This window comes from Pseudochaenichthys georgianus, chromosome 19 (assembly GCF_902827115.2).
Source record: "Pseudochaenichthys georgianus chromosome 19, fPseGeo1.2, whole genome shotgun sequence".
In the NCBI taxonomy this organism is placed as follows: Eukaryota; Metazoa; Chordata; class Actinopteri; order Perciformes; family Channichthyidae; genus Pseudochaenichthys; species Pseudochaenichthys georgianus.
Genome location: NC_047521.1, coordinates 27,748,161 through 27,773,160, shown reverse-complemented (window position 1 = coordinate 27,773,160; position 25,000 = coordinate 27,748,161). Strand labels below are relative to the sequence as shown.

The 25,000-nt window shown below is 42.1% G+C and overlaps 1 protein-coding gene across 1 annotated transcript in view; it reads right to left on the bottom strand.

Moving 5' to 3' along the window:
• The window catches only part of cacna1g (calcium channel, voltage-dependent, T type, alpha 1G subunit), a 250,441-nt gene that overhangs the window by 9,770 nt on the left and 215,671 nt on the right, over positions 1-25,000 (bottom strand). Inside the window, exons 29-34 of the mRNA XM_034107161.2 lie at positions 18,641-18,711; positions 15,632-15,710; positions 15,259-15,380; positions 13,382-13,822; positions 8,953-9,057; positions 1,955-2,141 (exon numbers count right to left, since the gene is read on the bottom strand). Coding sequence (XP_033963052.1) covers positions 1,955-2,141; positions 8,953-9,057; positions 13,382-13,822; positions 15,259-15,380; positions 15,632-15,710; positions 18,641-18,711 — 1,005 coding nt within the window. The remainder of the gene's footprint in view (positions 1-1,954; positions 2,142-8,952; positions 9,058-13,381; positions 13,823-15,258; positions 15,381-15,631; positions 15,711-18,640; positions 18,712-25,000) is intronic.

Here is a 25,000-nt window from a genome sequence, read left to right as displayed (position 1 = left end):
TAGAAGTACACACATCCTTTACTCAAGCAGAAGTACTCACATCCTTTACTCGAGTAGAAGTACACACATCCTTTACTCAAGCAGAAGTACTCACATCCTTTACTCGAGTAGAAGTACACACATCCTTTACTCAAGCAGAAGTACAGATACTCGTGTTTAAAAAGTACTCTGGTGAAAGTAGAAGTACTGACTAAACTTCTTTACTCAAGTCACTGACTGGACTGACAGTTTGATCAACCAATCAGATATTGATTTGTAGCCAATGGGCGTGTTCTTTCAGAGTCTCCCTCGGTTCCAGGTGCTCTAGAAGGCCGCTAGTTAGCTGGCTCGAGGCAGAGGAGATGAATGTGACGAAGCAATTCATGCCGTTTATTTGTTTTTAACGTTGAAATGACAAGTGCACCAGGTGGAGATGAAGTTGTTGTGAGTACCCTTTAAGACGACAATTCAGTGAAAAGACGGGCATTATAACACCGCGGAGGAGGGGGGGGGTCTACAGAAGGTCCAGTTGTGATCGACACGGTTCGCCACTGCTCTTTTGTCACTAATCAGAAGTGCGGTTAAAGTTGTGCCCGGTACGATTAGTGTACGTTGGTAAGTGCCAGGTGTAAAACAGGTCTGTGTCGCACACTGGGTGTACTATTGGTGTGACGTGGCTGCGATAGAGCTGTGATAGGGGTGTATTAACGTCTGAGGAGTAGGGATGGTAACAGTGGGTATGTTAAGGCTGTACACACTGTAATTACAGGGTATGTTAATGTGGGTTTAACAACCGTGCAACATGGCTATAATAAGGGTGACTAAGAGTGTGCTAATATCTTAATAAAGTGCTACGAATTCCAGGCAATAAACTAAATAAGCCATCCTGAAACTGAAAAACAGTAACGATTCTTCAGGTGTTTGGTCACATGTAGGGATGCATACCGGTATCCGGTATTACCGAAATACCGGTTACTGGTGGCTACGGTATACCGTACCAAAATCAGATCCGGTTTGGATACTTAAAAAAAAAAAAAAAAAGTAATATTTTTTTTTAAAATACATTTCAAAGCGAGTCCGTGGCCCGTGATGGCGGGAGTTATAAATTAGATTGCATAATCGTTTTTCTTCATATTTTATGTATTTGTCATTGTTTGTTCAATACTAGAAAGGTAAGTTCCACAAATGAACTGTGGTAGGATTTGTTTTCTCTCACCAGCGAAGAATGTTGATTTTAAACATGAGATTTGTTTGTTTGTGCAATGCCGAGATCTCATGACCTTTATTCTATTATGTATTTGTTCTCTAGTCGAATCTCAGGTTTAACATTAATCATAACGGTGCGATAACGGTCTGTTTGCATTGACAAGATGTGCTATTCACGCGGCACGCCTGATGTGTCATAAAAGATATTCCATCATCGGTTTTCTTCATATTTCTTATGTATTTTTCATTGTTTGTTCAGTACTGAAAGGTCCAAGAAGTCCCACAACTGAATTTAATATTCATTTGACTTGTTAACTACACCGTAAAGCGCTTCATGGGAGTGATTGTGGGATGATACATTTTCAAAGTATCACGATATGTATCGGTTGAGTACCGGTATCGGTCAGTGGTATCGGTATCGTAAAAAAGTCAACGACATGCGTCCCTAGTCACATGTGCTGGTTTCCATTTCCTGTGATGGGGGCGTTTTCATGTGTGAGGAGAAGGAGTACTAACAGTGACGTGTGGGTTTAATGTGGGTGGAAAACCTGTGTAATATTGATATATTAAAGTGGGGTTAATAACAGGGTAACATGGCTATGATGAGGGTGAACTAAGAGTGCACTAACATCCTAATAAAATGCCACACATTCCAGGTAAAAACAGCTAAACACACCATCCTGCAACTAAAGTTAAACAGTAACGATACTTCAGGTGTTTCCCTTCGTCACACGTGTTGGTTTCCATCTACGTCGAACTCGTTCAGTACCTGATTGGTTCCTGTGGGGGCCCCCTGTGTGCCCGGGCCCCTGGTTCTGTGCTATAGTCTGATCCGGGGGGGCCGTGTTTTCGAACATGTAGCTGTCGTTGGGCAGGGAGTGAGTTCGGACCACCGCCGGCTTCCTGACGCTCAGGCGGTTTTCCTCCAGCGGCTGCTCGCGGTCCAGCTGCTCCTCCTGGGGAGAGAGAGGGGGGTCAGGGCCTTCACACTCCTTCATACATATTGACGGTTCTTTTGAGGATGAAGGCAGAGAGGCGGGGTTCATCAGCGTACACAGAACACAGACAGATCTTTGCGTGTCGGAGTCGATTTGAACAGAGCTGCCACAGATCGCAGAAACAACGCGATGCAAGGTGGAAATGTCCACTTATCTTTGGTTTTAAAAGTGTAAGAAAGTCTGCATCTACTGTCTGTATTTCCTCTCGCAGACATTCGTGTGTTTGCTTGCCTCCTTATCAGAATCAGATATCCTTTAGACATTTATTTTCTGACTACAGCAAAGGGGACAGTGCAGAGAAAATGCAAAATAAAAACGAGAAGATATTAAATGAAGAAGGACAAGGTCATTAAATACAAATCTAATAAGCACATATCCAAGGAATATCAACAGGGAGCTGCATTATAAGATATACAAGTAGATATTGGACAGTATTAGGTGGTGAAGAAGCAGCCAGTATTAACAATGTTAAACTGTCAAAATGTATATATTGCATATTTATACATATCTGTATTTATTATGCTAGGCTACTCACTTTGTTTTGCCGTTTAACTGCACCGTCTCTCTGCTTTTGCAACACGGGATTTCTGATGTAACTTAAAGTCTCCTCTGAGATTGTGCTTCAGCTAACGCTCTCACTCACTACACAACACCTGCAGCAGAGGAGCAAAGACCACGAGAAGAACGTGGACTCACACGGAAAGCACGGAGGAAAAAGACAGCAAAACGAGGAAAAGAAGGAAGGAAGGAAGTAAAACTAGGTTATGAGGACACAAAGGAAACATAAGTAAGGATAAAGGAGAGAAGACTGCAGACGAGGAGGCGCTCTAATCTACTGCACTGCACACGTTAGGCTGGAGAAGTGGAGAATGAGAAGTTGGAGGATGGTTAGATTTCCCAGGGTCTTTGAACGCCTCTTGTACCTCCGTACCAGTTACTCACGTTTTTTTTACACATTTTGACCTATTTTACTTGATTATTTCCATATTCTTCGTTTCAACTACAATTCGGAGGCATACATTGAATGTTGAGCTCCTTTCCCTTTATATTACAGCTTTAGTTGCTTTACCAAAAGTACAGATATTTGAATAAAACACGAGTTTCTAACATGATAAACATATTTTATACATTTTGAACAAAAACAGCACGAACACTTATTCAAATATCAAATGTAGACAATTCAAAAAATGTATATGTAGTTTTGTTTAATTCTTTTAAACATTTGTTTAACTCACTTAGTCTTTGTTTCAACTTAGCTTCTTGCTACTTTTCACGCATTAAACCTTAAATATACTTATATAATACTGTATGATGCTACTTATGCTATGTACTGTACAACTAAACAACCTAGTGTATTAAAAATGAACTTAAAATGATATGATAAGCATTTGTTGGTGATAAAAATCAAATAATAATACAAATTAAAACTGAGAAAAGAGCCAATTAACAATAATAATACATATTTTAATTTTATTTTCTGAGGTAAAAGCAATTTATTTACATAAAAAAAACTAAAATATTTCATAAATTAGCCAAAAAAAAACTAATGTACAAGCGAAATGTTCAGGAAAAGAGTGTTTGGTAAGCCTGATTTTTTTTATTGCTACAACCTCTTCCACTACTGCTCTTCGTTGTTGTTGTTGTTGTTGTTGTTTTGTCCCAGAATAATCTCCTTTACAGAGATTTCCTGTCTTATGTTGGCTGAGTTTCTGAGACAAGGTGTCCTCTCTGGGGAGGTCCCTGACAGAGCCCAGTGGGACGGGGTATCATGGAGGAAAGTAGAGATTAACTGATGAGGACGCACACACCAGACTAATGCATGGAGACACTTATAGGAGAAAATGATAAGAGAGCAGCGGACAAAGGACACTAACCTTCCAGAAAGTTTGTTATTTTAGAGACGTTATTGTGCGCATTATGACCACTTTCTCACAATTCATTTCCATTTTAGAGAATTACAGTAAATTCACATTAAGGCAGCTGGCTCAATTTGCTAAATCTAACCTTAACAAAGTGCAATGTCACCTTGATACCATGTGCAATATTACTTTTCAATATCATGTGCAAAACCAGATTAAAGCCCTTATAACGCAGGGATGCAAATGAGCTGTTTAGCTAACAGAGTAGCTGTTTAACTATAGCAAACGATCTGTTGAGCTATGACAAATTAGCTGTTGAGCTAACAAGGTAGCTGTTTAGCAACACATTAGCTGTTGAGCTAACAGATTAGCTGTTTAGCTAACAGATTAGCTGTTTAACTATAGCAAACGATCTGTTTAGATATGACAAATTAGCTGTTGAGCTAACAAGGTAGCTGTTTAGCAACACATTAGCTGTTGAGCTAACAGATTAGCTGTTGAGCTAACAGATTAGCTGTTTAACTATAGCAAACGATCTGTTGAGCTATAACAAATTAGATTTTTAGCTATGACAAATTAGCTGTTGAGCTAACAAGGTAGCTGTTTAGCAACACATTAGCTGTTGAGCTATGACAAATGATCTGTTTAGCAATAACAAACTAGTTAGTTAACTAGCGAATTAGCTGTTTAGCTATGATAAATCAGCTGTTTATCAAGCACATTAGCTGTTTGGATGGTAAATGATCTGTTTAGCTGATAAGCAAATTAAATGATTTGATAGCAAACCAGATGCTTAGCTCTCTTAGCATCCAGTAGTTTCTCAACCTAAGCCTTACACAGAAGTGTGTGAGAGTATTGGGAGAGCAAGAGGCTTTGTAAGGGCCCTGGGAAGGAAACACTACATGATACTGCCGAGGAAGAGGATGGAGAGGAGGAAGAGATGATTCGTCAGTACATTGCACTCCTGACTGGATATAAAGATCGGGTTAGAGTCTCCGGGGCCCGAGTCGTCGGTCAGATTTAGGGACCAGGATTTCTCCGAGCCCAGAGACAGAGCTTCCGTCTCCGCTAGAGCAATCTACAGCAGGAGACAGTGGCTGGTGAGCAGAGAACACACACACACACACACACACACACACACCACACACACACACCCCCACACACACACACACACACACACACACACACACACACACACACACACACACACACACACACACACACACGCGCACACACACACACACACTCCGAGAAACACACACTGATAAGGACGGTACACTTAGATTTAACAAGAAAATACAGGTTTGAAACAACAGTTATAAAACTGGAAGTATGAGCAGAGGCAGAGGAAGAGGAAGAGGAAGAGGAAGAGGAAGACAGAAGTGAAGTTTAGGACCTTCAGACTTTTAAAACTCTCGCTAATATTGAATTGTGGGGTAAGTAACAGCAGTTAAAATAAAACACACACTCAAACTAAGATGCCTATTCTGAACTACGCAACAAATGCAACGTATTATAGCCATTTTATGTTAAGAATGATTGTCATGTAGCTATGGGAAGCTTATATTAAAAAATACAACTCAGACGTATTTAAAAACGCTCTTGGATAATCTGTGAGTTTTAAAGTGTTACATTTAGGAATAAAAAAACATTTTGCTTACCAAGTTACAAATATATGTTATGGTAAAATCTGGGGGGAAACTTGCATCGTTGTCCCTCGTTGGCGATCGAATAGTTTTCACTCACTAATGTACTTCCTACATCTTGGGAATTCTTTTTACGCCCCTCTCCTGGCTCAACTATTTCCCTAATGCTGTCGTACAAACAAGTAAACAGGAAGTGGAAACATTTATATTGTACGTAGTGTAATGCACATTAATGTCAAAGTTGTGGCGGCTTAATGTCACACAAAACTCCTCCAAGCGGCTAGAATAGTTTGCAGTAAATCACTGCAGAGTTTTAGAGATGGGTTTAAAGCCTCGGGCGGTTGTGGTTGCTGTCAGAGGAGCTGCTGGACATTCGGCCTTCTACACAAAGGAAATGATTCCTGACAGGTGAGTGGGACATCCAGAGCAGAGAGGAGACACAACTCCATGGAAAGAGGGTGGCTTATGGCGTCTAAAAGCCACATCTCAGACCCATTTAAAGCCATTAGAAGACGGGGTTCTGCTACGCTAATGTCATTAGCTTACATTAGCGTCTACATGAGGCTCCAGGACGCATTACTCAGCGACACAGATCTATTGCTCATCCATTGATTCAAGACTCAAGAAATGTTTTTCACAGTGTGAGCTACTGTTTTAGGCAAAGTAGGGATTCACATATAGTACACTTATAACATTTATTATAATATTATAATATCCTGCATATATCGTGTTAACTGAAAATTGTCTCTTCAATAGTGTTTTTATTTGTCAGACAGTTTATAGATTTTGTATCTGTATATTTGGCTTACTTCTATTTCTGTTTTGAGATGTTTGTATTTTAGAATTGTTTATTTCTACTCTTTTAATTTGTTGTTATGTGCGATGCCTTGTTTGGTTTTATGCTTAACATTTTTTTTCTTCCCAAACTGGGATTAACAGTAATCTTATTTGATCTTATCTTGTGAGGTTGTGCCGTAGACTGACCTTGGGTAGGAGGGTGCTCCTATCAAACAGGAAGTCAAAAGTCACTATTGTATGCTTACATAGTAGAAATACAGAGAGGACCTGAAGTGGTGACTTTTTTACTACAGACTGGGTCTAAAACGAGCGAGCCACATGAATGTCTGGGAGCTAATTCATATTATTAATTGGATGCTACACAAATATATCCAGGATCCGTTGAATTTTCAGAATATTGGGTTGAAGGTTAGAATTTTCAAAAGGGGGGTTCGTTTAGTGTTGGGAACATCCTGAGTGTCCTCGTCCAACATGAGAGTAGCATGCTACAAAGGTATCAACTGTAGCTGTGAACATGGCAGGATGTGAGATGACCTGGAAGAGCATCAGGACTGCTTGAGGCAGATGATAGCTATGTGATGAACATGATGACTCAGCCTCTATGGAGAGAGACATCAAGCATGCTCATTTCTGACGTGGAGCTAATCTGAAGTAAACATTGATACTGCTTTCTGTTCCTCCATCTTGTGACTGTGTGACTGCCTCTCTTGGATATCAGCGTGTGAAGGACACTGCTCAGGAACTACTCTCTGTATGTGATGACTCCTTCCCTTCTGAGAGGATCACAGACACATGGATCCTGAGGTTGAAGCTCAAGCCGGGGACCAGGGAGATTTAACATTTTGAAGTATTCAGAAAAAGTGAGAATTTTGAGATTTTTAGAAAAAGTGAGAATTTTGAGATTTTTAGAAAAAAGTGAGAATTTTTTGAAAAAGTGAGAATTTTTAGATTTTTTTTGAGAAAAAGTGAGAATTTTTAGATTTTGTGAAAGTGATCATTTTTGAGAAAAAGTGAGAATTTTTAGAAAGTGAGAATTTTGAGATTTTGAGAGAAAGTGATCATTTTTAGAATTTTAGAAAAAGTGAGAATTTTTGAGAAAAAGTGAGAATTTTTAGAAAGTGAGAATTTTTAGATTTTGAGAGAAAGTCAGAATTTTGAGAAAAACCAACATTTTTAGCAACTGGTACCCCTCCATCTTGTGACTGAGTAACTCTTGGATATCAGCATGTGAAGGACACTGTTCAGGAACTAGTTGATGCTCTGTATGTGATGACTCCTTCCATTCTGGAGAGGATCACAGACACACGGATCCTGAGGCTGAAGCTCAAGCCGGGGACGAGAGAAATGTTTCTAACATTTAGCATGAAACACTTGAAATAACTAAAGGATAAGTTAAACAAGAAAGTAGAAAGAAAGTGAAGTCAAAGAAAACTATTTCTGCTAAAATGAGTGTTTTTAAATGCCCTTTTATAATATGTTTCTTAATGCTCTTAATGTCTTTCATTTTTGTAAAGCACTTTGAATTGCCTTGTGTTGAAAGGTGCTGTATTAATAAACGTTCCATATCTTATGTGAAACAGATGCACCATGCATTATGTACACACAGAAGGAGAGACTCTTCTCTCCGAGGCTGCAGACCAGCAGTCTGCCAGCCTGATGAATAAAAGCGAGTGAATACGTGACATCATGGTGGGCAACGACTGAAAGGGAAAAGAAGTGGAGGAACGACACTCTACTCGCTCTGCCTGGGACCTGACTCATTATGCAGCGGACAGCCTGTCCTCAGAGTCTTTCACTGCGTCTCCAACAAGGCATTCTGATCCATCCATACAACTCTGAGTCAACAAAGCTCACCTGCAGTCTGTATTTAAAGGGTCAGTGCAGCTGAATTTAAACACATATTTTCTAAGTTACCTTTAGTTAAGGTGACCTTTTGAAAGCTGTACACATGTGTAATTGTTAACTTTATTCCACTTTTTAAGTTTTTGTATTTTAATGTTGAACACACCCTGTAACAAAATAATTGGGATTCATAAAGTATATATATAGAGAGAGAGAGAGAGAGAGAGAGAGAGAGGGGAGAGAGAGAGAGAGAGAGGTTGTTGTATTGAAAATATTCAGGAGAATATTTGTCATTGTTTAAATGATAATAAACAAACATTTGCATAAAGCCTTTTTGTCTCATATGTTATAGAGTATTAAAAACTAGAAAAATATTCCTCTAGTGCATTTAGAACGGATACAAAATGTGCGATTAATTTGCGATTAACTATTTTAATCGACTGACAGTAAATATCTGCAATAAAGTACTTGCAAAACATTTCTTTCTGTACTTATTTGGACTGTTTTTAAATGTCCTCCATGTCCTCGTGATGCCCTTGTGTTTCATGACACCTCTGAAAGACTCAGACCCACTACTTGCAAGACCTGGAGGAGGGTAATTATTATTCTGGGATTTCTATTGACCTTCTCGTCGGTGCTGTGCTCTCTGGGCTGGGGGTGCAGAGCGTAGACATGGCAGACAGACCCGGAAAGATTATCCATCAAACTCAACTCCGTCTCAGCAGAACCCTGAAGGAGGAGAGGAGGAGGAGGAGGAGGAGGAGGAGGAGGAGGAGGATGAGGAGGAGGAGACGAGGACAGAGACAGGTGGATGGATGAGGAAAGAAAGAAAGAGAAGACAGTCCATCAGGTGGAAACACACAGATATACAAACGGAAACACGTACAAAACAAGATTGTGTGTCAAACTATACACTACGTTTGCAGCCAGGTTGTGTTACCATTAACTTCCACACGGGGGCGCTACCCCCCTGCATTAGAGCTGCTCTCCTTTAAATATCTGAGGGGTAACGCATAACGACAGCGAAACCTCTGCTTCCTCTCCACAAACTTCCCCCTCTGGAAATAACTCCAGCTTTCCCATGGCACTGTGACCTGTCTGTGACTGGCCACACACACACACACACACACACACACACACACACACACACACACACACACACACACACACACACACACACACACACACACACCACACACACACACACACACACACACACACACACACACACACACACACACACACACACACACACACACACACACACACACACACACACACACACACACACACACACTGGTATGGGTTACGCAGAGTTTATATCAGGACGTGTTATACTCACAGTAATTACCCTAATTTTTGGAAACATGATATATTAATGCATGGAGGGATTGTTGCCCAAAGTGTCAAGGCCGCCCCCCCCCCCCAGGACTTCACTTTCAACATGTCGTATGAAGAGAAATGTACCGACTAGGAGTAGTTTAAAAAAACACTCGATTCGAGATGACAACAAAAAAACTCAACACAAGGTCGATAAGGCCCGACATGACCACAAGAAGAGATAACACAAGGGCGATAAGGCAACAAAGAAAATCAAGATGACCAAAAAAGACGCAAAGCAACAACAGAAGGGCCAACAATCTGCTTTAAGAATACACAAAATGAAATCAAAGTGACACAAAACAACTACTAAGAAATGTAAAATCACCACAAAAACACACAATTACTAAAAGACCCATAACATCAACTGAGAGACACATATATCTTCCCATCTCATAAATACATCCACTTATATTTTGAAAGGATGCCAGAATGTGTAATGAACACTTCCTAATATGGACGTATCCTCTATAGTTTGTTTACGTAACAGGCCACAGTCTTTACATCGAGACAGAGAGGACACATTCCTCTGCAGAAACCCATAATACAGAACGCTGTGTCCCTCAGCATGGACCGGATATTAACGTTTCAGAGGGGAGTGAGAAATAATGACCGGAGACGAGGGACTCATCTGAGCAGGAAGTGACCTCAGAGCATCCGTCATGTCACGCAGTTTACACCAATCTGACCTACACGATACGGTGGTGCAGTGATGATGTCATTTTTCACCACCGCTAAGCTAAAGGTGGCTAATGTTGGGCTATAAAGGAACTACAGCACGGTCACATGACTTCACGTCACCACCGCTAAGCTAAAGGAGGCTAACGTTGGGCTATAAAGGAACTACAGCATGGTCACATGACTTCACGTCACCACCGCTAAGCTAAAGGTGGCTAATGTTGGGCTATAAAGGAACTACAGCACGGTCACATGACTTCACGCCACCACCGCTAAGCTAAAGGAGGCTAATGTTGGGCTAAAAAGGAACTACAGCACGGTCACATGACTTCACGTCACCACCGCTAAGCTAAAGGAGGCTAATGTTGGGCTATAAAGGAACTACAGCATGGTCACATGACTTCACGTCACCACCGCTAAGCTAAAGGTGGCTAATGTTGGGCTATAAAGGAACTACAGCACGGTCACATGACTTCACGCCACCACCGCTAAGCTAAAGGAGGCTAATGTTGGGCTAAAAAGGAACTACAGCACGGTCACATGACTTCACGATACCACCGCTAAGCTAAAGGTGGCTAATGTTGGGCTATAAAGGAACTACAGCACGGTCACATGACTTCACGTCACCACCGCTAAGCTAAAGGAGGCTAACGTTGGGCTATAAAGGAACTACAGCATGGTCACATGACTTCACGTCACCACCGCTAAGCTAAAGGTGGCTAATGTTGGGCTATAAAGGAACTACAGCACGGTCACATGACTTCACGCCACCACCGCTAAGCTAAAGGAGGCTAATGTTGGGCTAAAAAGGAACTACAGCACGGTCACATGACTTCACGATACCACCGCTAAGCTAAAGGTGGCTAATGTTGGGCTATAAAGGAACTACAGCACGGTCACATGACTTCACGTCACCACCGCTAAGCTAAAGGAGGCTAATGTTGGGCTAAAAAGGAACTACAGCACGGTCACATGACTTCACGATACCACCGCTAAGCTAAAGGTGGCTAATGTTGGGCTATAAAGGAACTACAGCACGGTCACATGACTTCACGTCACCACCGCTAAGCTAAAGGAGGCTAATGTTGGGCTAAAAAGGAACTACAGCACGGTCACATGACTTCACGTCACCACCGCTAAGCTAAAGGAGGCTAATGATGGGCTATAAAGGAACTACAGCACGGTCACATGACTTCACGTCACCACCGCTAAGCTAAAGGAGGCTAATGTTGGGCGATAAAGGAACTACAGCACGGTCACATGACTTCACGTCACCACCGCTAAGCTAAAGGTGGCTAATGTTGGGCTATAAAGAAACTACAGGACGGTCACATGACTTCACATCACCACCGCTAAGCTAAAGGTGGCTAATGTTGGGCTATAAAGAAACTACAGGACGGTCACATGACTTCACATCACCACCGCTAAGCTAAAGGCGGCTAATGTTGAGCTATAAAGGAACTACAGCACGGTCACATGACTTCACGTCACCACCGCTAAGCTAAAGGAGGCTAATGTTGGGCTATAAAGGAACTACAGCACGGTCACATGACTTCACGTCACCACCGCTAAGCTAAAGGTGGCTAACGTTGTGCTATAAAGGAAGTATACCCCAGCACGTGCACTCCGCTCTGCATCAGCCAAACGACTCGCTGCACCCTCGCTGCGAGGGGGACCCAAGTTCCCATCAGCAAAAACACGTGGATTTGCTGTCCTGGCTCCAAGATGGTGGAATGAGCTCCCATTGACATCAGGACGGCAGAAAGCTTACACACCTTCCGGCGCAGACTGAAAACTCATCTCTTTCGACTCCACTTCGAGCGATAGAACTACTAACAAAGAACTGCTAACAGAGCACTTATATACTAATAAAGGACTGGCTTATCTAAAGCCAGTTGAGTAGCACTTGAAACGATTGGCTCTTTGAAACCTGATGTTCTTATATGATTCTGTTTTCTTCAAGGTTGTGTCTTCCTGGTCGAATGTACTTATTGTAAGTCGCTTTGGATAAAAGCGTCAGCTAAATGCAATGTAATGTAATGTAATGTAACTACAGCACGGTCACATGACTTCACGTCACCACCGCTAAGCTAAAGGCGGCTAATGTTGGGCTATAAAGGAACTACAGCACGGTCACATGACTTCACGTCACCACCGCTAAGCTAAAGGTGGCTAATGTTGGGCTATAAAGGAACTACAGTGCGGTCACATGACTTCACGTCACCACCGCTAAGCTAAAGGAGGCTAATGTTGGGCTATAAAGGAACTACAGCACGGTCACATGACTTCACGTCACCACCGCTAAGCTAAAGGCGGCTAATGTTGGGCTATAAAGGAACTACAGCACGGTCACATGACTTCACGTCACCACCGCTAAGCTAAAGGCGGCTAATGTTGGGCTATAAAGGAACTACAGCACGGTCACATGACTTCACGTCACCACCGCTAAGCTAAAGGCGGCTAATGTTGGGCTATAAAGGAACTACAGCACGGTCACATGACTTCACGTCACCACCGCTAAGCTAAAGGAGGCTAACGTTGGGCTATAAAGGAACTACAGCACGGTCACATGACTTCACGTCACCACCGCTAAGCTAAAGGCGGCTAATGTTGGGCTATAAAGGAACTCATTGTTAGTTTTTTGGGATTAAATCTCAAATAAATGCAATTTAAATGTACTGCATGATGCTATAAAGTCACACACATCTTCAAGTCTTCATTAAAATCTCACCTGTTCACCGTGGCCTTTGACCCCTAACCCATGGCCTTTGACCCCTAACCCATGGCCTTTGACCCCTGCTTCCACTCCTACTGCTATTTCTTTAATTTGCACTTAATTATTTGCCCTTCTTGTTTGTTTGTTCGTTCGTTCACACCATGTAAAGCGGCCTTGGGTTGCGCAATGCAAATTAAATATTTTATATTAATTATTATTATATCATAACAAAACACCAATAAAACATAAAGTAAAATACCAAATAAAGAGATTCCTCACCTCCAGCGGGGGCTCCAGACATGAAGGTGAGTCTGCTCTGATGTTCACAGAGTCTCTGGGTATATCAGCAGTGGGCGACTCCATGTCACCTCCTCCTCCTCCTCCTCCTCCTCCTCCTCCTCCTCCTCCTCCTCCTCCAGACCTCCAGGGGGACCCCCCAGCGCTGCTCCTGTCCATGCCCAGGATCAGACGGTTGTGTTGGGGGGACTTCCCCTCCATGTTGCCCCCCATCAGCTGCCTCTCCAGCTCTAGCTCCGCCTCCAGCTCCGCCTCCTCCTTGGCCTCCTTGTTGCTCTCCTCCAGGTGCTTCATCAGGACGGCGATGACCACGTTAACGAGGACGAACTGAGCGGTGAGCACGAAGGAGACGAAGTAGATGGGAGAAACGACGGTGTTGTAGCAGGTGGTTATGGAGTCCTGCCCGCAGTCCCTCAACGTGTCCTGGAACCACGCGGGAAACGTCATCACATTTATCAGAAGGAAATAAACGGACGTTTCTGTCAGATTTTTTATGAGAATTCTGACTTTTCTGAGAATTTGGTCAGATTTTTTACTTTTCTCAGATTTTTCTGAGAATTTCACTTTTTTCTCAGAATTCTATCATATTTTTCTCAAAATGTGACTTTTTTCTCACAATTTCACTTTTTTACTGAGAATTTAACAAATGTTCTCAGTATTTTACATTCTCTTCTTAGGATTTTACTTTTTTTCTGAGAATTTGAATTTTGTCAGATTTGACTTTTCTCATATTTTTCTCAAAATCTGACTTTTTTTCAAAATCTGACTTTTTTCTCACTATTTCACTTTCTTTCTCAGAATTTGACTTTTTTACTGAGAATTCTGATTTTCTGAGAATTTAAAAAATGTTCTCAGTATTTTACATTCTCTTCTTAGGATTTTACTTTTTTCTGAACATTTCGAATTTTCTCAAATTTTTATGACGATTTTATTCTCAGAAATTTACTTTTTTACTGATAATTCTGACTTTTCTGATAATTCTGACTTTTCTGATCATTTGACTGTTTTTTCAGTGTTTGAATTTTTTTTCTGAAGATTTGACTTTTTTCTGAGAATTTGAATTTTCTCAGATTTTTTACTTTTCTCAGATTTTTCTGACAATTTCACTTTTTTCTCAGAATTCTATCATATTTTTCTCAAAATGTGACTTTTTTCTCACAATTTCACTTTTTTACTGAGAATTTAACAAATGTTCTCAGTATTTTACATTCTCTTCTTAGGATTTTACTTTTTTTCTGAGAATTTGAATTTTGTCAGATTTGACTTTTCTCATATTTTTCTGACAATTTCACTTTTTTCTCAGAATCCTGTCATATTTTTCTCAAAATCTGACTTTTTTTCAAAATCTGACTTTTTTCTCACAATTTCACTTTCTTTCTCAGAATTTGACTTTTTTACTGAGAATTCTGACTTTTCTGAGAATTTAAAAAATGTTCTCAGTATTTTACATTCTCTTCTTAGGATTTTACTTTTTTCTGAACATTTCGAATTTTCTCAAATTTTTATGACGATTTTATTCTCAGAAATTTACTTTTTTACTGATAATTCTGACTTTTCTGATAATTCTGACTTTTCTGATCATTTGACTGTTTCTTCAGTGTTTGAATTTTTTTTCTGAAGATTTGACTTTTTTCTGAGAATTTGAATTTTCTCAGATTTTTTACTTTTCTCAGATTTTTCTGACAATTTCACTTTTTTCTCAGAATTCTGTCATATTTTTCTCAAAATCTGACTTTTTTTCAAAATCTAACTTTTTCTCACAATTTCACTTTTACAGAATTATTTCTAAATCCTCTCTGAAAAATAATTTCTAACCTCATGTTTATCGTCACCATCTTAAACATCAGTGTTAGTTTTACCTTCATTATGCCGTTCCAGTTGTCTCCAGTGGAAACCCTGAAGAGCAGCAGGAAAGCCATCCCAAAGTTTTTGAAGGTAGCGTAGCGTCCAAGACCTTCACACGGGTGTAGTTCATCACAAACTGTAGAGAGGAGGAAGAGGAAGGGATGAAGAAGAGGGGGAGGCATGAAGATAAAGAGAGTTGTAACAACAGCTTTGCAGTTAAATGTTATTAGCTAAACGAGAGAAATCAATATGGCTTTTCACCATCAGATGGATTAAAGCCACTTGCATTCCGTTACATACTGAGTGCAAGTGTAAGCGCTATGCATGTGTGTTCATCTGTGTGTGCACTTTGTCTCCTGCTTGTATACATGGAGCATGCGTCCTTACTCAAGTCACCAAACAGCTCCACTCCCAGCGCTGCGAAAATAAAGAAGAGAAGCATGAAGAGGAGACCGAGGTTCCCCACCTGCAGAGACACACGGGAAGAGAGGGAAGTTAGAAAACAACAACAACAACAAGGAGGGACAACAGAGTCAATGAATGGAGGGTGAAAATGCGATTCCCCGTTTGTTAAACTCACTTCCAGCATTGAGTGTGTGACTCGCTTAGCGTTTCAATCAGGTAGGATATCCCTGTGTGTTAAAACATTGATCCAAGAGAAACTCCACGTGTAAACCGTTTCCCAAAGCAGCGTAAAACGGTGTGTTTCTCTGCTCTCACGCACGCTGCTATTTACCGGTAGAATGAAGAAAAAAATCCACGATGAGGTTGGGAGTCGTTCCGAGATATTACTCATTTCGGTAAAGGCCTCGAGACGTCTCGTCGTGACCGATGAGCAATGCAAGAATAAGAAATAGTTGCCCGGGGACATTTAGGTCGATAACGGTGGCAGTTTCTCGACAGACGGTGTTGTTCCCGCGGTGTTTGCAGGACATTTGGAACACAATGCAGATCAAGAGACGACGCTGAAGTTGGCTTCCGATTCAGAGCGTCCGATTCGGCAGTTAAGGGGAAAGTTAAGGGGAAAGTTAAGGGACATTTAATTTACAGCGCCGAGCGAACAATCCTCCGTGTTTGAACCTCTTAAATCGCTGCAGAGCCGATTTATCTGGACTGGATTATCCCAGAGAGGCTAAAGATTATTTATAACAGTTTGAGATTTGTGAAACCTTAATTCTATTTGTGAAGATACCAGAAGGCATAAGCTGGGCGAGCCGTTATGCCTTCTGGTATCTTCACAAATAGAATTAAGGTTTTGAGTTAAAGTAGAAGTACTCAGATCTTGTGCTTAAGTACAAGTAGAAGTACTCAGGTCTTGTGCTTAAGTAAAAGTAGAAGTACTCAGGTCTTGTGCTTAAGTAAAAGTAGAAGTACTCAGGTCTTGTGCTTAAGTAAAAGTAGAAGTACTCAGGTATTGTACTTGAGTAAAAGTAGAAGTACTCAGGTCTTGTTCTTGAGTAAAAGTAGAAGTACTCAGATCTTGTGCTTGAGTTAAAGTAGAAGTACTCAGATCGTGTACTTGAGTAAAAGTAGAAGTACTCAGGTATTGTACTTGAGTAAAAGTAGAAGTACTCAGATATTGTACTTGAGTAAAAGTAGAAGTACTCAGATATTGTACTTGAGTAAAAGTAGAAGTACACAGATCTTGTACTTGAGTAAAAGTAGAAGTACCAGAGTATAGGAATACTCTGTTACAGTAAAAGTACTGCATTCAAAATGTCCCTCAAGTGAAAGTAGAAAGTATTCTCATCTAAATATAGTGAAAGACAGTGAAAGTAGTCGTTGTGCAGATTGGTCCATTTCAGAATAATATATATGATATGTTTTATAATGATTGATCATGAAAGTGTTCTCAACGCTGGTGAAGGTGCAGCTAGTCTGAAGTACTTTGTAGACTGCAGGGTAGCTGGAGGAGGTGCAGCTAGTCTGAAGTACTTTGTAGACTGCAGGGTAGCTGGTGAAGGTGCAGCTAGTCTGAAGTACTTTGTAGACTGCAGGGTAGCTGGTGAAGGTGCAGCTAGTCTGAAGTACTTTGTAGACTGCAGGGTAGCTGGTGAAGGTGCAGCTAGTCTGAAGTACTTTGTAGACTGCAGGGTAGCTGGTGGAGGTGCAGCTAGTCTGAAGTACTTTGTAGACTGCAGGGTAGCTGGTGAAGGTGCAGCTAGTCTGAAGTACTTTGTAGACTGCAGGGTAGCTGGTGAAGGTGCAGCTAGTCTGAAGTACTTTGTAGACTGCAGGGTAGCTGGTGGAGGTGCAGCTAGTCTGAAGTACTTTGTAGACTGCAGGGTAGCTGGTGAAGGTGCAGCTAGTCTGAAGTACTTTGTAGACTGCAGGGTAGCTGGTGAAGGTGCAGCTAGTCTGAAGTACTTTGTAGACTGCAGGGTAGCTGGTGAAGGTGCAGCTAGTCTGAAGTACTTTGTAGACTGCAGGGTAGCTGGTGAAGGTGCAGCTAGTCTGAAGTACTTTGTAGACTGCAGGGTAGCTGGTGGAGGTGCAGCTAGTCTGAAGTACTTTGTAGACTGCAGGGTAGCTGGTGAAGGTGCAGCTAGTCTGAAGTACTTTGTAGACTGCAGGGTAGCTGGTGAAGGTGCAGCTAGTCTGAAGTACTTTGTAGACTGCAGGGTAGCTGGTGAAGGTGCAGCTAGTCTGAAGTACTTTGTAGACTGCAGGGTAGCTGGTGAAGGTGCAGCTAGTCTGAAGTACTTTGTAGACTGCAGGGTAGCTGGTGAAGGTGCAGCTAGTCTGAAGTACTTTGTAGACTGCAGGGTAGCTGGTGAAGGTGCAGCTAGTCTGAAGTACTTTGTAGACTGCAGGGTAGCTGGTGGAGGTGCAGCTAGTCTGAAGTACTTTGTAGACTGCAGGGTAGCTGGTGGATTCACTCCAGGAGGAACTAAAGTCTGATTCAACACTTGGTTAGATTTCACATCATCCAGATCTGTGAAGTCACTAAAGGTATAAATACATGTAGTGGAGGAAAAGTACACCATGTACCTCTGAACTGTAGAGGAGTAGAAGTATATAAAGTAGTATACTATCAGATGTATTAATCATGAACACTTCTGACCAGCTCCCGGAGGAATTAGCCCCCAACGCACTCCGTCCCTCAGAGGCAGAATCAAAGAAGAGCTGAGGGTTGTTGCTTCTCTCTGCAGAAGTTCCACGCTTCAAAACAAAACCCGAAGCCACCGCCACTCGCCCATCGCCGCAGGAGGCGGGTCTGCAAATGAGTCTAAAAAAAGCTCCTGGGAAACAGAGACGCAGAAACACGCAGACGACGACATGAACCAAAAACGGGAATTCCTCTGGGAGGTGACGTCAGGGACGGCCTCAGCGGGACGTGCTGGGATGAAAGGAACATCAGGAGGAAGGAGAACAGGAAGGTTTCTTTTTAACTACCTGAGGCAGGGCTTGCATAACGGTGTCCAGCAACGCTCGCATCCCCACCGCCATCTTCAGGAGCTTCAGCACTGTGGAGACACACAGAGAACATGTAGATATGGTTTAGCAATATTAAAATCTGTGAAGTGTTCAAACAGATTCAATTTGACTCAACGACATTCAGCTTCAGCTTGAGGTCATCTCTTCCTGAGTGGGGTCGCAGTGAGGTATCTCCTGGCTGAAGCGTTGATTGTGTGACTATAGCTTAGCATTCACACTGCAGTACTTTTCCCACAAAGGTTCATCAGAACTCTTTAGTTCTCATGCACTAAATACAGATCGCGTTCACACCAGAAAAAGTCCCTGGGGGAGGATTAGGCAAATGAAGCCGCTGACGTCACTTCTTCTTCTTCTGCTTTGGGTTTACTGGCAGGCCGCAAACCACTTCACGGCGTATACTGCCGCCCAAAGTCCCCGGAGTTGGGGAAGGCTTCAGTAGAAGCTGCTGGGAGTCCCAGCAGCTTCTACTGAAGCCTTCCGAGTAAATCGCCAGAACGCCGACACGTCCTCATCTCCACCGCTCCCATGTTTTATCTTGTGCTGCCATAAGTTAGTCTCTCTGCATTTCTGCGCTGCGCTAATGCTAATGCTAATAATGCTAATGCGAGGATAATAAAATGGCGGCCTCACAAAACTCTTTGGGAGTTTTACGGGGCGTGGTTTGCAATCCGCTCAGCCAATCAGGACATATAGCTCTTTTCTCACAAAAGAGCCGCTCGAAAGTCCCTGCTCTCTAGCAGGGACTTTCGAGCGGGTAAAAAGGTTCGCATGAACTACTTTTAGTACCGGCTCTTTTTGGTGTGAACGCGATCATGAACTAAGTTCGCATGAACCTTTGTGGGAAAAGTACCGCAGTGTGAATGCGCCTTATAGCTTAGCATTTGAACAAGTTACGATAGACCTTTCAAGCTTTGCATATCCCTGTTTGTTAAAACACCGATCAAAGAGATACTCCATGTTCAAAGAGTTTCTAGTTCTCCAACACAGCAGACAATGGCGTTTTATCTGCTCTTACATTCGCTGCTATTTACTGGTTGAAATTGTTTTAATTTGCGTTGACAACCAGCGTTTCCACGGTGAGGTTTGGAGTCGTTTTGAGATATAACACATTTCAGTAAAGGCCTCAACGTGTCTCCCTTGTGACCAATAAGCAATGCGAAAATAAGAAAATAAATAAAATAAGGAGTTTTTGGAATCTAAGGTCGCATTCACACCTAATCGTCCGCTCTCAGCTGCGCACCAGACCAGTTTGTTGCATTGTTTCATTTCTCAGAAGGTTCGGTTTGCGTTCACACGGCAACACTCAAACGGACTGTAAACTTTAAACACAAGTCATATGCTCAGAAATGCTGTTCACCCATTGGTCAGACATTAAGGGGGTAAAAACGCAAATCCCGGCAATTTCTCCCGGAGCCTCCGCCATGGAGCATCGGCACTTTCTGCAGGTTATTCTCATGCTGCTGTTAATCTGGAGATCAACAGACGCTAGCGGCCCGCGCATACGATTATATAATCAGACAACGTGAGATAAAAAACATTATAACACACGTTCTGCAGTCAGGAGGGCGTTTCCCCGACGACAGGTGGCTCTGACCTTTATGTATAGTTTTTAGTTTGATAGTTGGTTTTACTTTACACGACACTGTTCAACACTTCATTCGGCTTCACTCGTTCGCTGACGATTTTGAAGACACCCGCGTTCTTGTGACTCGTAAATACTAGCTTCCTGTGTCTTGGTGCGGACTGCGTTCACACCAGCGAGGAACCGCTCCAGAGTTCACTAGCAAGCACTCCGAGACCACTTATTTTAGAGGACCAGAGTCCGGTCGTTTAGTTCACTCTTCAGAGGACTCGGACTGCGTTCACACCGACCCAAACGAACCGCACCAAGCGGCTACACGCACCAGGGTTCGATTCGACCGGACGATACAAGGCTGGTGTGAACGCGACCTGACATCCGAAGTTCAACACTGAACTTTGAAGCAAATCGTGGAGCCGTGTGCAAGAAGGGTGAAGCGTTTATTGATGTTTCCACATTGACAAAACCATGATGGTCTTGTACCGTGTTTTTATTGAGTCCATTCTGTCTTTTTCTTTAGTGTCATGTTTTAGTTACGTCTTAAACAGCAGAAACTCTCTTAGTCAGATGTGTAAGTAGGGTTGGGAACTGAAACTCGGTTCCAGAGGAGAACCGATAAGAAAATGCCGGGTACCCATACAAATACACAATTTCGGTTCTGCTTAACGGTTCCTACACGCGGTAGACCCTGTATTCCAGCGGGTCCGTCTGCACCGCAGTGACCCGGTGGAATACAGGGCGGACCTGGAGAATCACAGAACGGCCGGTCGTCAGCGGGCCGTTGACAGTCGGCTCGGTACGCTGACGGCCGGCACCGCTCCTTAATAACGGCATCATGTAAGTTGCGGCTGACAGGCGACAGAGGTCCACAGTTGCCCCGCAGCGAGGCTCCCCCCGCCCTCCCGTAGGCAGTTCACGAGCTCAGTCACTTCATAACACCAAAGATGGGTCGCGGTAAACGCTCTGAAGTGATGCTCCACTACACTAAAACAGAAAAAGACAAGGCACAGTGTAAAGCCTGTTAACAGCTGCCCACAGGCATAGCTCAGTTAAAATACAGCACAGCTATTGTGCAACACATTTGTATTGCATGTATATTTTTTATTTGTAAACATTTCAGTTAAAGCTTAAAAGAATAAAGATATTTTTGTTATCTAAACGTTTGACCTCTTTCTTTTACAATTTTGGAATCGAAGCGGGGAATCGATAAGAACCGGAATCGATAAGCAGAACCGGAATCGGAATCGATACATTTCAAACGATACCCATCCCTACTTGTAAGTGAAGTTTATTAGAAAATGTAAATATTGTTTACCAATATTTAAATCAGTGTTATGTAATCTCCCCTACTTACAGACTAATCCTGTGAACGTGGGGTTCAATTTGATTTAATGACATTTAGCTTCAGATAGCCTGATTGAGGTCATAGCGTCCTGATTGGGGTCGCAGTTTGATGAGGTCACGGGTATAGTGATTGGGTACCAATGGGGGTACAGAAAGACTGATAGATAATGGAAAATCATGAGCTTTCTCTTGGCCTAGTCACCCCAACGTTATAAGACAACACTCCAGTTCTTCATGTACATGTTTTAACAAGTGACTCTGAAACAGTTTACCCCAAAATCAAAAACTTATATTTTTCAGATTACATTAGATTTACTTTATTGATCCCAAATTGTTCTGTTACAGCAACAAGTGACAAGGTTGGTTGGTTGGTTGGTTGGTTGGTTGGTTGGTTGGTTGGTTGGTTGGTTGGTTGGTTGGTGGATGGATGGATGGATGGATGGATGGATGGATGGATGTTGGTTGGTTGTATGGATGTTGGTTGGTTGGATGGATGTTGGTCGGTCGGTCGGTCGGTTGGATGGATGGATGGATGGATGTTGGTTGGTTGGATGGATGGATGGATGGATGGATGGATGGATGTTGGTTGGTTGGTTGGATGGATGGATGTTGGTTGGTTGGTTGGATGGATGGATGGATGGATGGATGGATGGATGTTGGTTGGTTGTATGGATGTTGGTTGGTTGGATGGATGTTGGTTGGTTGGATGGATGTTGGTTGGTCGGTCGGTCGGATGGATGGATGGATGGATGTTGGTTGGTTGGTTGGATGGATGGATGGATGGATGGATGGATGGATGGATGTTGGTTGGTTGGTTGGTTGGTTGGTTGGTTGGTTGGTTGGTTGGTCGGTCGGTCGGTTGGATGGATGGATGTTGGTTGGTTGGATGGATGGATGTTGGTCGTTCGGTCGGTCGGTCGGTCGGTCGGTTGGATGGATGGATGGATGGATGGATGGATGGATGTTGGTTGGTTGGTTGGTTGGTTGGTTGGATGGATGGATGGATGGATGGATGGATGGATGTTGGTTGGTTGTATGGATGTTGGTTGGTTGGATGGATGTTGGTTGGTTGGATGGATGTTGGTCGGTCGGTCGGTTGGATGGATGGATGGATGGATGTTGGTTGGTTGGTTGGTTGGATGGATGGATGGATGGATGGATGGATGGATGGATGGATGTTGGTTGGTTGGTTGGTCGGTCGGTCGGTTGGATGGATGGATGGATGTTGGTTGGTTGGTTGGAGAGATGGATGAATGGAGTGAGCAATGAATGGATGGAAGAAAGGAAGGAAGGATGGCTGTTGGATGGTTAGATTGATGGATGGAAGAAAGTATGGGTAGGGAGATAGATAAGTAGGTCGTGGATGAAAGAATGGATGCACAGACAGATGGATGGATGGAAGGTTAGCTAAATTAAAACACTGAATATGCAGGAATCCTGAAGTCAGAATTAAGACCTTCTTTAAGACCCTTTCCAGACATTTTAAGACCTCATCGCCACTTGGAGTTCTAACCGGTTACCTTGGCGACACACTTTACCTCACATTGACTATATGCAGTATTGATGTCCTTCCTCCTGATCTTCCAACCATTTGGACGCAGACTTGCATTTCCCCATAACGATGTTGCTTAGCAACCGGCGTAAACGGACCTTCGCGCGATCAAGCAGTGAGCGTGCGATGTCCTGTTCAGATGACGTCAAAGCCAACGGGATGCCATCAATAAACTCCACAGAATCACACTACACACCTACGCCATGACTACATTCAGGCAGACTGTAGAACACAACCTCTTTGGATCATTTAGATACTTACTGGAAACAAGATACAAAATGTAATATTGTGTTGTTTACAAGACCCTTAGCTGTGCGTTTACCTTGACATCTACCTACATTTGAACCTCCTCAACCCTTGTCCTCCATTTATTCTCTCCCCAGAGTCTCTGCTCTCATTCCTGTTCATTTATCTCCTCCTTATTCACTTTGTTACACTCTTCTTTCCAACGTCTTCCCATAATCTATTTTCAGGTCAGAAGATATTAATCATCCTCCTTTTATTCCCCTCTCCCTCCTCTAATTTATTCCCTCCATACCTAGTCTCAGTTTAATTCACTTACTGTCATAATGTGCTTTGCAGAGAGGGCGAACGTACACACATCCTTTACTTAAGTAGAAGTACAGATACTCGTGTTTAAAAATACTCTGGTGAAAGTAGAAGTACTGACTAAACTTCTTTACTCAAGTAAAAGTAAAGAGGCTTTGAAGTGTCCTTCAGTAAAAAGTACCCATAGCTAGCAGCTGTTTTAAAGAGTACCTGACCTCCCTTTATATTAATAGAACAATAATGTCAAGGAACCAGCTGTTTGGAAGATGAGAGAAGTAGAAAGTACAGGTATTTGAGTTCAACATGTGAGAAGTAGAAAGTACAGGTATTTGTGTTCAACATGTGAGAAGTAGAAAGTACAGGTATTTGTGTTCAACATGTAAGAAGTAGAAAGTACAGGTATTTGTGTTCAACATGTAAGAAGTAGAAAGTACAGGTATTTGAGTTCAACATGTAAGAAGTAGAAAGTACAGGTATTTGTGTTCAACATGTAAGAAGTAGAAAGTACAGGTATTTGTGTTCAACATGTAAGAAGTAGAAAGTACAGGTATTTGTGTTCAACATGTAAGAAGTAGAAAGTACAGGTATTTGTGTTCAACATGTAAGAAGTAGAAAGTACAGGTATTTGAGTTCAACATGTAAGAAGTAGAAAGTACAGGTATTTGAGTTCAACATGTAAGAAGTAGAAAGTACAGGTATTTGAGTTCAACATGTAAGAAGTAGAAAGTACAGGTATTTGTGTTCAACATGTAAGAAGTAGAAAGTACAGGTATTTGTGTTCAACATGTAAGAAGTAGAAAGTACAGGTATTTGTGTTCAACATGTGAGAAGTAGAAAGTACAGGTATTTGAGTTCAACATGTAAGAAGTAGAAAGTACAGGTATTTGAGTTCAACATGTAAGAAGTAGAAAGTACAGGTATTTGTGTTCAACATGTAAGAAGTAGAAAGTACAGGTATTTGAGTTCAACATGTAATAAGAAGTAGAAAGTACAGGTATTTGAGTTCAACATGTGAGAAGTAGAAAGTACAGGTATTTGTGTTCAACATGTAAGAAGTAGAAAGTACAGGTATTTGAGTTCAACATGTGAGAAGTAGAAAGTACAGGTATTTGAGTTCAACATGTGAGAAGTAGAAAGTACAGGTATTTGGGTTCAACATGTGAGAAGTAGAAAGTACAGGTATTTGAGTTCAACATGTGAGAAGTCAAAGTAAAAAGTAGTCAGAAAAATAAGTAGTGGAGTAAAGTACTGATACCAGAACTGATACCAGAAACATGTAGTTAAGTACAGTAAC